The sequence below is a fragment of the Bos javanicus genome, chromosome 11, assembly GCF_032452875.1.
Source record: "Bos javanicus breed banteng chromosome 11, ARS-OSU_banteng_1.0, whole genome shotgun sequence".
Classification (NCBI taxonomy): domain Eukaryota; kingdom Metazoa; phylum Chordata; class Mammalia; order Artiodactyla; family Bovidae; genus Bos; species Bos javanicus.
In genome coordinates, this window is record NC_083878.1 from 4,751,271 (window position 1) to 4,768,193 (window position 16,923).

The following is a 16,923-nucleotide window of genomic DNA, read 5'->3' on the forward strand; positions in this document are numbered from 1 at the left end:
TGGTTTTAAAGATTCAAGTCATATGGAAGGCATATACGAAATGCCCACTGAATGCTTTCATACAATATAAAAATCTCTCATCTTGGAAAATTCGCACTCATGGAAATGATTCATAATTACTCTTTGAAGCTTTCTAAATTAAATGACCTTTAGGTAACAAGACCAAGGCATGATATAAGGAAAATCTAATACCTATAACCATTATTTTGAACTATTTTATAAATAACAAAAAGCATTTGGAAAAGCTAAACACAGCAAACCATAACAAGAAACCCACATGTAGAGGCTCTACCAGTCTGGGAGACGTGCGCTCCTCTGTGCACCTGTCTCCACAGCTATAAACTGAAGGGCAAGAGCAGCTCATCTTCAGGGAGGAACCATGTGAGCCAGAAAAAGCAACGAAAGCCTCAACTAGACACCAGTTTATATTGACAGGCACGGAAATACAGCCTGTTACTGTTGGGTTTGTTTTGACGACAAGAGAAATATTGAAATACAAAATACAATTAGCCAATCTACTTATGTGAAAATACTTAACCTCACTAAAAGTGAACCACTATAATTACAACAGCTATTATGTCAAAGTTACTTAATGACTGAAAAATTATTATGACGCAAGCTTTTAAAAATTAACAGTTACTCTTACCAAACCATTTTTACAGGAGATTAAACACTGAATATAAACTATACTATATTTTACAGTTCAAAACTTCAACAACTGATAAAGTCTACAGGAAGAAGGAATGCTCAGAACCCCAACCCTGGGCCTATTCAAATTACTTAAAAGATTTTTAGTTAGCCACACTCAAAACTAATTTTGTAAAAAATACTTTAGTAAGAAAGCTTTTTATCATCTGTTATACTTACTGTTACTTACATAACCCGACACTCCTCAAGACTTCCACGTTACAAGAGCTTAGTACTGACCAGAACCCCAGTGACAGATTAAGAACAAAATGGTAAGCATGACTGTTCTTAAGAAAACGATTGTAGTTGAGTATCTACCTGTGTCAGTTACAACAAGTGCGGACCTGCCTGCTTTCATTTTTTTTAACTTTTCCCTTCCTGGAAAGACACCACTACTCTGTTTCTGCAGCGCATTGACAAACTCAGTCAGTTCCCACTTCCACGCGGATATGTGGTGCAGTCTCGACCGGGAGTAGAAGTCCGAGATGAAGTTGAAGTCCGAGGGTCTGGGCGGCCCCGAGGGCCGCCCCCTGCTTGGGGAAGGTACTGAAGAAGTGCTCTTTGTGCTTGAAGGCCCCTGAACGGTGGAGTGGTGAGCACCGTTGACTCGAGGGTTACTGTGCAAAGGTGGCGAGGAGAAGGGCTTAGTTCTGTGTGGATCCCGCAAAGCGTCCGCGCTGCAGGCGCTCTGCTGGGCCGGCTGCACGGTGCAGTCTCTGAAGGCGCCGCGGCTCCTCTCGGCCCCCGTGGCCTCCTCCTGGGCAGGCTCTGGGGACAGCCTGCTGGCGACACCACTGCCCGGGGGCGCCAAGCAGTCCAAGCTTTTTAAGGCACCGTGAGAGCTGTGGGCGTGCCCATTACAAAGGGCACGGCCACCTCTGGGATGCGGAATTCCGTTCTGTTTCCTTCCTGGGAAGACAGGCTCCAGCCCCACAAAATCAAAGTCATTATCTGCAGCTTCTTCGTTCCAGTTGTTCACTCCATTGACTCTGACTTCACTTTCCGTCTCAATTTTCTTAATTATGTGATTTCTAAAGCAGGAAAAGAAAAAATTTTTGTTTAAATGAATAGCGTCGGACTTTCAAGCTGAAACAATTTTTCATGTAAACTCTCTTACTGATATACACTTTAATATCCCCCCGCCCGAATCTGAAAGATTAAACCACGACTTGAATTACTGCTCTTCCAACAGAAGATAATTCTTTTCTAAACTGAAGGAGCAAGGTACTAGGAAAATTCTAGCACATTAACAGCCTTTTAGGTTTTGTTTCCTTTTTAAAACTTCAGACACTCCCAAAGAAGAAATAGAATGGGATCTTCTTAGATTGAAGAAAAAAACCAAAAAACAATTTTCAGTTATTTTCCCATTAAAAATCGTCATCTATTGGTATAAGCTTTAAACACCCAGTCTGAGTCACAGTGCCTGGCATACATTAGTAGTCAAGCATTTGCTCAATTAATACAATATGAATAATTCCTGTAAAAAGGGGTAAGAAACCTCATGTGAATTCTAACTGCTATGTTTATTTTCAGTTTTTTATGTAAGGTACTGTTCAACACATTAAATTCAATACTGCCGCCCTCCTGAGGCTGGTTACTTTCCCTCAGGAAACAACCAACAGACTGTATTCATTAATCCATTAAAAGGGTCAACTGATGTAGATAAAAAGTAAAAAAAAGAAAAAGTCAATGTGTAAGGTTAATTCAATGAAATTTATATCCAGAAAAATGAGGATGTTTGCCCTACTGACAGGGAATTAGTGTTTCCTTCCTAAGAAATGCATTATGTACATGCCAGGATGGTAGGTCCAAGGCAGTCTGGACCCAGTGTCCTGATGACAGGTTTATCAGTGCAAGAACTATGACAAACGCTACACTACACTCCATTGCTCCTCCAATGATTCCCCGTAATGCTGTGTAATTAAAAATTCATTTGTATTCAAAAGAATCATCTAAGTAACAAAAACAGGAGTCTGAACTACAAAGCCGTAATTCACTCTCCTTAGGAAGGTCCACAGCGTTTGCCCAGTTTCAGTTCAGGCTCCAGATGAGGGCACGCACAGCACCAAGGCACAGGTTAGACTGCCACCCCGTCAACAGGTTTAATCTCAAGTTCCCCCTCCTAATACCAACTGGGTCTATTATTAATGACAGTCTGACTACACAGGAAAACCACACATGACCTGGATCCAAACATCACCTCCCATTTCTGGGTTGGCTCTGGCTGATCAGCTTGTGGAATCTGACCGCCAACTCTGAGCAGGTCAAAGCCTCACCAGTGAGCACACCACAGAGAGAAACAGAAAACCAACCAGAAACGATTAAGAGACGAAGGAAAGAAAACCTAACGCGATCTAAGACAGAGAAAGTCTGGCCCTTGAGACAAAGAGCAAGGGAGCAAAAAGCGGCATGAAGGAGCTTCAAAAAAGTTTATAAAATGCACTGAACATGCCAGAAAATAAAGATCAAGAAAGAAACAAAAGTGCAACCAGAAAAGCCTTAGATCTAGTTTTCTGTGTTATAAATACTAAGACTTTAAATGAATACTAGCAACACATGCAATAGAAACGCACACACCGGCAACAGAACACTGCTCACGGCCCTCCTGCACTGCGGTGTTCCAGCCTAGGCAACTGGACATCTAAAGAGGCTGGACTGGAAACACACCACAGGTGGGTAATATACTCACTAGGCAACAACATAAATGGAGCAATAATTACAATCTAATAGGCAAATTCTTCCTCAAATCGACACAGAGAAGAATTTCAAAACACACACACAAAGATATTTTCCTTTATTAGTGGAGTAAGAAAAAAAAAAGATGAAGCTGTGCATTCAGAAAGTTTTCTGATATTGCCTGTACACACTGATGGTACTAAAAAAACAAAATTAGAAGTTTTAGGTAACATGAAAAACAACTTACGTAAGTGAATACAAGTTAAAGAACAAACGCCAACAAAGCTACAGAAGGTAGTGACACCGGATCCCCCAGTGCAATTAAGACTCCCGGTCTTTTGGAAAAAACATATCCAACTCCCAAAGCAAGCAATTTAATAAATAAGGAGAAGGCTCATGACAATGAGTCACGATGATAAACCACCTGATACACAAGTTAACGCAACATACCAATTAACTGTGGAGCCGATTTACCTAGGGTTACTGCAATTAAAGCTTAAGTCAAAATATTTTTAAAAACCAGACACATGGAATAAGGCCTAGATTCATCTCTAATTCTATAACCTTGAGGGTCATCAACTAAATTTTCACCAACATAAAGTATTTATGTTTTCATATCGTTACTGACTTAGAATTTTTCAAAAATAACCTGGAAATGTTAACATTTTCATTGCCTATCTTTCTGTGCAACAGCACACAACAAATGTACAGGTGGTGCAGTTCAGCCTTTGAGAAGGTGATACTCTGCAGCAAAGCACTTGTGTCAAAAATTATTACTGCCATGAAAATCCATGAGAAAGTTTAATTCTAGTAACTTAACAGCCATTGGTTTAACATGGAAATCTAACGTGAGTGGAAAAGTTTTGTTTACATTTTATTTACAAAACTGTCGTGATAAAAATAATTTTTAGGTAAGACACCCACCCCTATAGTTCACCAGGATTAACACAGATGAATAACCAGGTTTGACGTGTGTTTCTATCTTGAGTACAGCAGGGGCCATGCACACTGCTAAACCCCAGCTCCGCGGTCGCCCCAACCAGACACACTTACACCCTGTCGTTGAGCTGCTTGGTGATGCTGCTGGGCCCGGGGAGCGGGTCCTCAGGTTTGCACACAGGATTAAAGTTGAGGCTCTTCTGCACAGAGGACGGCTTGCTGTACAGCTGATAGGGAATGCAGGACAGGAGTCGCCCAGCTTTGATGCTAAAACGAAAAAGTCAGAGCAATTTAAGAGTTTAATACCTGGGGTACACGAGCTTCACAGAAAATCAATGTTCTCAATAACAGGAGTATTCCACCACCAACATGTCATTGCCCTTTCTAGTTTATTCCTTCCTCCTTTGTTTTAGTGGTCCTAATACAATATAATTTTAGTTAAACATGAAGAGACATGTCTGAAATTTTAAAAACTAGTGGCCAATGATCTCACATTGAGGAGGGGAAAACTAGAGAATAGGATGAGAAAAGTTTAATCACAGAGCTGGACTAGTCAATATTTTAATAATCATGACTTTAATATTAACCACACTCTTTCCCCAAAATCGCTACAGATGGTAACTGCAGCCATGAATTAAAAGAGACCTGCTCCTTGGAAGAAAAGTTTTGACAAACCTAGACTGCATATTAAAAAGCAGAGACATTACTTCACCGATAAAGGTTCATATAGTAAAAGCTATGGTTTTTCCAGTAGTCAGGTATGGATGTGAGAGATGAACCATAAAGAAGGCTGAATGCCGATGAACTGATGCTTTTGAGCTGTGGTGTTGCAGAAGACTCTTGAGAGTCCCTTAGACTGCAAGATCAACCCAGTCAAACCTAAAGGAAATCCTAAAGGAAATCAATCCTGAATATTCATTAGAAAGACTGATGTTGAAGCTCCAATACTTTGGCCACCTGATGGGAAGAGCTGACTCATTAGAAAAGACAGCCGACTCATTAGAAAAGACCCTGATACCAGCTGGGAAAGAGTGAAGGCAGAAGAAGGGGACAACAGAGATCATGAGATGGCTGGGTGGAATCACCGACTCAATGGACATGAGTTTGAGCAAACTCCAGGAGATGGTGAAGGGCAGGGAAGCCTGACATGATGTGGTCCATGGGGTCGCAAGGAGTCAGACACGATGGAGCGACTGAAAACAACAACTACAACAACAATCTTTCTCCAGTTCACACACAATCATCGAGGTTTTCTCAACCTATCTCACATGTCAAGTTTCCCCAGAATAACGGGACTGGATGAGGATCCCCAATTTCTAAGATTCACATCAGGTCTATTACATGTGAAAGCCTGTAATGTGAAGCACAAAATAACCTCAACTTTAAGAGAAGTAAGTAATTTATACTATTTTATATGTATAAATGTGATAAAGACAAGGCCACTAGAAGACAGGAACTAAGAGAAGTTATCATATACATCTATGTATCCTCTTCCAAACATTCACTAGCTACATATCAAACATCACTGGGATAAATCAGGGGGCATGAGTAGTCTAATACTAGACAGTCCTGGCCCATTAACAGACACTCCCAAACACCTATTATAACTAAGAGCTAAAACTGAGTTCATTAAACTAAAATTTGCTTTCTAATAAACTGAGTTACATATGGTTACTGTGTCTTTAAATATATCATTTTCAATTCAAAATCAAAACATTTGAAAGCATGTGTGGCTTTAAACCTAAACTATATATAAAGAAAGCCACCCTTCAATTAATTAGGAAAAAATGAATAAAGAGTAAAATACTTTTCTTATTATCTGACAAATTCAAAAGTTTTGACGTTTCCCCCAAAGGGCATGCCACAAAACTTGAAAAAAGTGTAAGAAATTACTGAACTGGCTTAAACAAACAAACCAATTCAAAATATGAGTCAACAACTGTGAATACTGAAAAACACATGATGATATCCTAAAAATGGAAATATATCATGTTGCAAACTAAGTTCTTTTTGTAATTATATCAGTATATAACTCCCCCTAAAACACCTTCAGCTTTAGGTAGCATTACTAAACATGCTAAAGCACTAAATCACGACAGTGGAGAACGTTACTACTGACAGCACACTTCAACCCTCATTTACCTAAAGAAACTACCATCAGGCTAAAGTCATTTTTTATCAAGACAACAGAGCGGAGACTGAAACGGTGCCCGATGTCCCAGGGGCACACCAGAAGGAAGACCCAAGTGCAGCAAAGCCAGGACAGGCCCCGCCGTCGTGCTGGCTTCTCCCAGACTCCTGGCAGAGTGCTGGCTGACCGGGCTCTGGAGGGGCTCTCTGTGGTCAACACTGATCGCACATGACCCCTGTGAAGACTGAGGTCACCTGGCGGAACCTGAGGCTCTCAGCCCATGGAGACTGATAAGAGCGCCAATTTTAATACTGCAGGTTTCACCAGACGTCCTCAGAGATGCCCAGCAAAAGCAACTAAAGCCCAGCGCATCATCATCTTGTTAGACAAGGAATTTTTTACATTTCAAACCCAAACCACTACACATACATTGTACATTCCTAACTGTCATGACATCCGTCTGTCCAGCTACAGACATGGCAAAAGCATTATCTGAAGGTGTTTTTAAAAGATCTTCTTTTAAGAAATCTCTCAGGGATTAACTTGTAACATTGTCTAATTTCACTGCTTATCCTAAGCACAAAGGAACTGTATATGTTCTACTATTTTTAAGAAAAAAAAAAAGCTGAATACCAAATACCAAAATCCAAATTTCAAGATCAAAAGGAGTTTCACTTTACCAAAAGATATTACTACATGATTTCTTTAAACAGTGGACTTCCTTCATACACTGAAAATAGACTCTGGTATATATGAAAGATATGTGTGTATATATATATATAATATATATATATTTATTCACTGTATCAGACACATATTCACGGATGTGAAATATTTACTTACTTTGGGGACTCTTAACTCTTGGTTTGTCCTCTAGCCCCAGTAAACTTATCTCTAGAGTAGAACTTTGCTTCCAACACTCCTCTAAATCATTTCCTATGCTGACACAATGAATTTACACTGACAGTTATAACCAGAATCTGGAAAATTTTGTAGAAATCAAGATATGAAAGTCACTACCATGATTTCCATTCCAAGCTCTGTAGTATCACTGTAGCAATACTATCTTCTTCAGATGATGCAATTCTGCTCATCAAATGCCATATGGCTCCAGTCAACGTCCCAGTCGTTCTCTATGAGAAAACCCCTAACACCGTGTATTCACCTGCCCATCCAATTCAGGTATGTTTTCTTCCTCATTCAAAAGTGAATTTAAGACAAGAAAGGAGTGAATTATGGGCTAAGGAAAAAACGAACTGTTTTTGCCTTATATTCTACCACTAAACAAAAATTCTTCATTCATTCAACATTAAAATTGCCTTTGTCCCCACCTCTCTGATCACCTAAGCTTTCCAACCACTCACAAAGACTGTACAAGCTCAGAAAAGGAAATAATAGGTAAGAACACATATATATATAACTTGTTGTCCTTTATCCTACAGGGCCCAAACTGCTTTTTATTTTTCACTACAAATACTGAGAGTTAAACTATTCACAGTCATTCTTTAGCTCCTGAAAACCAAGAATATATTTTCTTATAAATATTATCTACACCATGGGGTGAGGGGGGGACTGAAATGTGTGTACTGAGTAGTTGGCCAAGTAAAAATAATTTGAGAAGAATTCTGTAGTGTTGTGAGAGAAAAAAGTAAATACTCAAGATAAATTTTTTTTAAACACAAATCTAGACCAGAAACAAGAATCATGCATATTTTCTATTAAGAATTGAGGCAAAACACAAAAACATAAGGGGAAAATCATGAGATAAAATTGTAGTCAACTTATATTTGATCTGAATAAGACTCTAATAATTACGTGGAGTGTAATCAGAAACAGTTTTACTCCATATGAAGTGTGAGGCGCCACGGCACTGCAGCTACGTGACAGACACGAGCATGCGCAGCTCAGGAAGGAAGGGCGCACTGACTGGGAGAAGACCCTGTGGGCTGGCGTGAACGGGAACCTCTGTCCTTGCAGCCCAGCCCGGGAGAACCAGGCTCTCTTGCCATGGGAGACGGAACGCAAAACGGACGACGAGAACAGAACAGCCTTGGAGCAGCAGGGCACCACGGTTTCTACTGTGCTCTGCCCTGATGAGCCAGAGGGGCGGCCAGAGCGGCCTCCGTAACTACGTCACACTTCAAATTTCCACATCAAATTGTCTGCAGAAAGGGATTAACAAAAATGTGAAAATCACAAACTCATACTGTACCATATACAACCGTAAGATTCACAAGACAAAGCCTTCAGTTACAGAACTCAGAACTTAAACTAATGCACACAGGCTTCTCATTACAGGACTCCCCTGCCTCTTGGAAGTCGTGACCTCGTAATCATGCCTGTACTAACTCGGGTTTAATGGCACCTACACAGGCACCAGGGAATTTGAATCAAAGCAATCTGCACACTTAGAAGTGTTAGTCACTTTTCAAACTGCTCAAACCCAAAACAGGAAAACCAATTATAGAAGAGAATACCATATACCATCCTTTAAACAGCTAATATAATGTTCAAATTTTAAGTATAATAAAGTCTCATTAAAGCCCTGCAGTGGAGAAGAGATGAACAAGACTGGGATTAGAGCATGGAAGCAAACGGCTCTGATTTACCCTGGAAAAGCCCACGCTTATGACATCACGGACACCAGGCATTATGTCATATATTAGAGCACAGAGCTGACTAATCCATTTCTAGAGAGATGAATGAGGCAGTTCTCCTGTAACAACTTAAATGGCAAAGAGCAGACCCAATGATGAGTCAGAAATCTGGATTCTGAATTCTGTCACTCGGGCACATCAGTTAACCTTATCAGTCCTGCCTTCTCATCTAGTACATAGAGCAGATACATCACATAATCATGATTCCAAAGTCACTTCAGTTATTTAAAAACAGATCATTAGGTCTGAAGGTGTATTTTATAACTTGGAACTGCCTCAGCTGCATTTATTGTTGAATTACCCCTCTAGTTGCATTCAGCAAAAAAGAGCCAGTATAAAGAAAGAGCTGTCATGAAGACCACCATTTTCTAAACATGTTAGCTTGCACCCAGCCAGGGCCCTCCTCACCTCCCTTTCCTACCATCCACGATCTCCCCTATTCTCCCCAAAGCCAAACTAACATCCTCAGATCGAAATTCCAGCCCCAGCCAATGAAACGACTGTGTAAGTGTCCACACACAGCGGAACTCTGAAATGATACTAACCTCTCATACGAAAACTTCACAACTCCTTTTTAAGAAGACATACCACTAAAAGCCATGTGGATAAATCCTATATAATGAACAGTGACTGGGTCCTTGGAACACAGCACAGCATGTTCCAGGGATGAGTCTTCAACTTAATACACCAAGACTTAAATTTAAAAAACCCTAGTCTATATGAATAATTTGGCTTTCTCGAAGCCAAATGCACTTTTCCCCTAAATGTACCTTTGACCTTCTGGAGTTGATTTTTCTAATACTAGGTCATGTTTATAGAATACAAATAAAATATCATAGCAGCAGCAGCTTCTTCCATATCACGTCTCTGTAACATGGGAAGCACTGTGCCAGGTAGTCTGCATGAGTTATTTCTAGTTTTCACATAACCATAACAGGTAGACAGTGATCTTCTTTTACAAATGAGGAGACAAGGTTCAGAATGGCTGCACCCCTGCTCCTGTTACAATCCAAGACGACAAGGACCCCGAACATGAACTCAGGTCTGTTTCCAGAGTCCAGGCACAGCCTTTCCACAATGCACTGCCTCTCGCAAATTCATGCTGATATCTGTGATACAGAAGACCTGAACAAGTCTAAATCTACCAAATAAATTAAGGTGTCAGAATTAATGAAATTTAGGGTAAGAAAAAAAGCTCTGGCAATTGACCTAAATAATTTCTAAGTTTGTGTCATTAACACTCCACTATACAATCTGACCATTCTCTCACATACTGATTACAATCCATTCATGCATAAAATTATGATTTTAATACTTTCACTTTTAACTTTCAATCACTCATATAAATTATATGTGAATCACTTAAGTTCTAGCTCATCCTCAAATTTCAGATGATGTATTTTATGTTAGAAAGTTACTAAGAATGGTCACCACTGATTTACAACATACCAATTCCAAACCAACAGCCAAGAAACCAGAACAACTGAAAAACAGGTACTAATAATACTGCAAACTGCTCTCCTCTCCAAGAACTTCAGGTCCACACTATCCTCATCTTTTTCCCCTTCCGTTCAGTTCAGTTCAGTTGCTCAGTCGTGTCCGACTCTTTGCGACCCCATGAATCACAGCACGCCAGGCCTCCCTGTCCATCACCAACTCCCGGAGTTCACTGAGACTCACGTCCATCGAGTCGGTGATGCCATCCAGCCATCTCATCCTCTGTCGTCCCCTTCTCCTCCTGCCCCCAATCCCTCCCAGCATCAGTCTTTTCCAATGAGTCAACTCTTCGCATGAGGTGGCCAAAGTACTGGAGTTTCAGCTTTAGCATCATTCCTTCCAAAGAAATACCAAGGCTGATCTCCTTCAGAATGGACTGGTTGGATCTCCTTGCAGCCCAAGGGACTCTCAAGAGTCTTCTCCAACACCACAGTTCAAAAGCATCAATTCTTCGGCGCTCAGCCTTCTTCACAGTCCAACTCTCACATCCATACATGACCACAGGAAAAACCATAGCCTTGAGAGATATGATATAAACTTACTCAGTTCAGTCGCTCAGTTGTCTCCAACTTACTCACATATTGTTCATTATCTGTTTCCCCCAGTAGAATGGAAGCTCCCAGAAGCAGGGGAGGTGCTCTGCTTTGCTCAATGGTGTATTTCCCAAGTACAAAGAGCACTGTCTACTGATAACAGGTGCATAGACATTTGCTGAATGAGTAACACGCTTGGTCAAGCCCTTCCATCACTGCCTCCTGCTCTTACCTGAGTCATCTCCCCTAAGTCCTGGGAGCTGAGGATGCAGGAACACTAACATCAGACCATAGGCACCTGAACTACTATGCAAGGCTGAGGAGTACAGTTGTCGTTCAGTTGCTAAGTCGTGTCCGACTCTTTTGCGACCCCATAGACTGTAGCCCGTCAGGCTCCTCTGTCCATAGGGTTCCCCAGGAAAGAATACTAAAGTGGGTTGCCATTTTTTCTCTAGGAGATCGACCTGACCCAGGGATAGAACCTGTGTCTCCTGCATTGGCAGGCGGGTTCTTTACCACTGAGCCACCCAAGGAGCAGAGCAGTGTTGTTTAAGACACTGATTCCTCTTCACCCTTAAGTTAAAAGGTACTGCAGGTTAGGTAAGGGTTTATAATACAAATAAGCATTCTAATTTCTAAAAATGCTTTAATTAAAAATTAAACTTACCTTTCCACAATCCATTCTGGTCGAATTACTTTTTCTCCCTTTAACTCTTTGATTTTGGCATTAGGAAGATTTGTGGCAATGATGTGTGTTGTTTTGGATCTGGAATAATACACGTGATACTGGCCTCCATGCAACATCATTAGCTTTCTCAATTCCTCAGCAGATGGATCTGTAAAATTAATAATAAAACACGCTGAAAGTTTTACATATAAGAAAGTACAAGTAGAGCGCTAGCTGAACAATCCCGTCAACTGGATGATTTAAAGAACACATCACTGGTTCACCTTCTCCTTGGCTGTGCTGTCAGTAAACGAAGCTGGGAGGAAAATCACAAAGAGAGAGAGCTGTTCGGCCTTACTCAGCACAGCCGATGCTCCTGGCCACTAACAGCCAACCAACACAAACACATCTCCTGCCGGGCTTCCTTGGCGGCTCAGGGATAAAGAACCCATCTACTGCCTACGCAGTAGACTTGGGATCGATCCCTGGTCTGGGAAGATCCTATATGCCATGGAGCAACTAGGCCTGTGCGCCACACCTACTGGGTGTGCGCTCTGGAGCCCGGGAGCCGCAACCACCGAAGCCCACCACCCTGGACTCCACGCTCCACAACAGGAGAAGCCACCACAATGAGAATCCCGGGCACCACAGCCAGAGAGGAGCCCCCATGCCCTGCAACAGAGAAAAGCCCATGCACCAACAAAGACCCAATGCAGCCAAAGTAAGTAAAATTATTTTTTTTAAACTCATCCACATTAAGAAAAAAAAAATCTTAGAAAAGCAAAAACAAAAACACCTACTGACAAGAGATGCCCAGAAGAGCAGACAGGCACCTCAGGTAATGAATCTGATGCTGGCAACACTGCAGTGCTAGAAACGGTAGGGATTTTTACCACAGTTTAAAAACACCTACTATGAGCAGACTTACCCTAGGGCTTGTTAGACTTTACTCCTATGAAGCTATCTAAACTTTTATTTAAGAAAATAGAAAAAGGTTAAAATAATCTTATTTGGTTTCCTAATACGAACTTGCATCAAAACCAAAAAATAAACCAAAATAAAAAAAAAGAATTGCCAACCAAGAAGCACCGTTTTATCCCCAATTCTGTTTCAAAGTATTTTATTCTTAATAAAACTATAGAAAAATACCTTAAATATGAATCAATGTGGCTTATGCTTTCCCATAAAAATGTCTGACTCACTAAAGTTATGTTATGACTGGCATTACTAGTATCACATTAAACTAATTATTTTCAATAGCTCTTCTATTTCTTTTTATTTTTATCCTAAGAAAAGGAAAGGAAAGTGAAAGTCACTCAGTCATGTCCGACTCTTTGAGACCGCATGAGTCCGTGCAATTCTCCAGGCCAGAATACTGGAGTGGGTAGCCTTTCTCTTCCCCAGGGGATCTTTCCAATGCAGGGATTGAACCCAGGTCTCCTAGCTGAGCTGCAAGGAAACTCTGCATCACATCTCCCATAGCAACAGCTACTGGAGGTGATATCCACAGGAAGCTTGTGTATCTTCTCGGCTATTCAAGCAACAGATTGTCTTTAAGCACAAACAATACAAATCCAAGCATTTAAATGAGTACTTTTATTAGAATTACTAATTCAGTGAGTTTGGGTCTTTAGAAGAAGAAACATGTTTCCTTAAGAGGAATTTTGGTAAGGGTTTTATCATGAACGACCTAACCTTACACCTAAAGTAACTAGAGAAAGAAGAACAAACAGAACTCAAAGTTAGTAAAAAGAAAGAAATCATAAAGACAAATAATACCAGAAATGAAAAAAGTTAAAATGAACACCATGGAAATACAAAGACTCCTGAAAGACTACTGTGAGCAGCTATATATGAATAAAATGGACAACTTAAAAGAAATGGACAAATTCTCAGACAGCAATAATCTCCCAAGACTGAACCAGGAAGAAACAGAAAACATGAACAGACCCAATTACTAGCACTGAAATGGAATCAGTAATTTAAAAACTCCCAATAAAGGCTTCTCTGGTGGTCCAGTGGTTAAGAATCCACCTTGCAATGCAGGGGACACTGGTTTGATCCTTGGATGAAAGTGAAAGAGGAGAGTAAAAAAGTTGGCTTAAAGCTCAACATTCAGAAAACAAAGATCATGGCATCTGGTCCCACCACTTCATGGGAAATAGATGGGGAAACAGTGGAAACAGTGGCAGACTTTATTTTTGGGCTCCAAAATCACTGCAGATGGTGACTGCAGCCATGAAATTAAAAGATGCTTACTCCTTGGAAGGAAAGTTATGACCAACCTAGATAGCATATTCAAAAGCAGAGACATTACTTTGCCAACAAAGGTCTGTCTAGTCAAGGCTATGGTTCTTCCTGTGGTCATGTATGGATGTGAGAGTTGGACTGTGAAGAAGGCTGAGTGCTGAAGAATTGATGCTTTTGAACTGTGGTACTGGAGAAGACTCTTGAGAGTCCCTTGGACTGCAAGGAGATCCAACCAGTCCATCCAAAAGGAGATCAGCCCTGGGATTTCTTTGGAAGGACTGATGCTAAAGCTGAAACTCCAGTACATTGGCCACCTCATGCGAAGAGTTGACTCATTGGAAAAGACTCTGATGCTGGGAGGGATTGGGGGCAGGAGAAGGAGATGACAGAGGATGAGATGGCTGGATGGCATCACCAACTTGATGGATGTGAGTCTGAGTGAACTCCAGGAGTTGGTGATGGACAGGGAGGCCTGGTGTGCTGTGATTCATGGGGTCGCAAAGAGTCGGACACAACTGAGCAACTGAATTGAACTGAAGGAGACAGAAGACCTGTACTCGGAAAACTGTAAGACGCTGATGAAAGAAACTGAATATGACAGAAATGATGGGAAGACGCACCATGCTCTCAGACTGCTGCTGCTGCGTTGCTTCAGTCATGTCCGACTCTGTGCGACCCCATAGACGGCAGCCCACCAGACTTCCCGTCCCTGGGATTCTCCAGGCAAGAACACTGGAGTGGGTTGCCATTTCCTTCTCCAATGCATGAAAGTGAAAAGTGAAAGTGAAGTCGCTCAGTCATGTCATGCTCTCAGACTAGAAGAATCAATATGAGAGGTGAGACTGGATGATAGTTAAGATCCCTTACAAAGCTATCATACAATTCTAGACACTAAAACCATTATCTCCAGCAAACAAAATCTGGAGACTAAAAGCAAAGCAGGTCATATTATGCCCAGTTTTACAGATAAAGGAACAAAAAGCAGAATAATGTAAATGATGGAAAAAATACATATGAATTAGCAAGACATCATAAAAGGTAGGTCAACAACTGACATATCCTGCTTATCGAATAAACTATAATGCTGAATACATGTAACAAGTACAAAACAGAAGAAGTTTAACATCACACAACAGAAAGTACTTAAAAGCAAGCAAGGTCTCTACTCATGGCAACAGAATGTGGTACAGGGCAAACAGCGCAAGAAGTGGGAAGTCCTGAGTGCCAGCCTGGCTGTGGGCGCTGGCGGGGTGAGCCCACACAGGCTTCCTGCCACCTGCGGCTCAGTGTGGAGGCCAAATGGGGTAAGCGGAGCCAGTGATCGCTAACATTCCTTTCAGACCTAAAGTGTAAGGAGCTTATTTTGCTTTTGGACAAATTCTCTATTACTGCCTCACATTCCATTACATCAAACACCACCAAGGAAAACAAAAATCAGTATTACAAAGTCAATTCTACAACCAAAAAGAAAAATGTAATGACCTGGTTAAAATACACCATCTTTTATGATATGTTTTTTCCAGACTCCTGCTTCATTTAGTTTGTCCTCTATAAAGGAAGTTCTACATCTGACACTATTGCATGTAAATAATATTTGTTAAGGGGATCAAAGATTCAAGGGGTCTTCACTTATATTATTCCCTCAATAAGCAATATTATCAACATTATCATTACTATACATGTATGCATTATATATTTAAGTGTGCTTATATGTATACCATCACACACCCTGGACTGCCAACATCAACTCCCAAACTGTCCACTAAAACATCAGCCAGTAGGGCTTCCCCAGCGGCTCAGTGGTTAAATCCACCTGCCAATGGAGGAGACGTGGGTTGGACCCCTGGTCTGGAAGATTGCACATTCGGTGGAACAAGCGAGTCCGTGCACCACGACTACTGAGCCTGTGCTCTAAAGCCTGGGACCCACAACTACCAAACCCCATGCACACTAGAGCCCACGCTCCACAGCAAGAGAAGCCACAGCAAGGAGAAGCCCTCGAAGAGCAGCGAGAGAGCAGCCCCCACTCTCCACAGCTAGGGAGAAGCCAGGCAGCAACAAAGACCCAGCAGTGCCGAAAAGTACATAAATAAAAGGATCTCTTAAAAACAAAAAAGAAACTAAATTAAAGAAATTAAAAGAAAATACCAGCCAGAAGATCAAAGACAGATTTGAAAAGTGTAACCTATTATTTTCAACTCCAGCTTCACTATGAGGAAAGGCAGCAGTGGGCAGAAGCTATCATGATATATGAGCAATATGCTCAGAAAACCTCTTAACAAAGCAACTGGGCAATCGTGGAATTCACGACTTTTACTAGCAATAATTCTAAATATTTGATATAGAAATTTAAGATTAGTTGACAGTTTCCCTAAGCCATTTAACAAAATGTCTTAACAGCAATTTACACAATACTTGGCATATCCTGAAATAAGAGTATGTGTTCTCAATACATGATTCATGCATGCTAAGTTGCCAAGTCATGTCCAGCTCTTTGTGACCCCATGGACTGTAGCCAGCCAGCCAGGCTCCTCTGTCCATGGGATTCTCAGGCAAGAATACTGGAGCGGGATGCCGCTTCATCCTCCAGGGGATCATCCCAACCAAGGGACTGAAGCTGTGTCTCCTGCATTGGCAGGTGGATTCTTTTACCACTGAGCCACCTGGGAAGCCCCAATACATAATTCCTGCACAAAATAACAAGGGAACATTTTTACACATAACCACAGTAGGAATTAAACTTGAAAATATTTCTTCTTTCCTATAGTCAGCAGACACTTTATATGTGTCCATTCTAGTAGCACCAACATATATATATATATATCAATTTGATTAAAACACACCACCTCTCTGCTGAATAAAATGAAACTGTCATTTCCTGTTTTA

At 41.1% G+C, this 16,923-nt stretch overlaps 1 protein-coding gene across 4 annotated transcripts in view; it reads right to left on the reverse strand.

Annotated features, from left to right (window-relative positions):
• Nucleotides 1-16,923, reverse strand: part of REV1 (REV1 DNA directed polymerase) — an 83,122-nt gene that overhangs the window by 37,286 nt on the left and 28,913 nt on the right. For all 4 annotated transcript variants that reach the window (XM_061431654.1, XM_061431652.1, XM_061431653.1 and 1 more), the window contains exons 4-6: nt 11,788-11,956; nt 4,417-4,569; nt 1,006-1,718 (exon numbers count right to left, since the gene is read on the reverse strand). In XM_061431654.1, the coding sequence (XP_061287638.1) occupies nt 1,006-1,718; nt 4,417-4,569; nt 11,788-11,956 (1,035 nt within the window). The remainder of the gene's footprint in view (nt 1-1,005; nt 1,719-4,416; nt 4,570-11,787; nt 11,957-16,923) is intronic.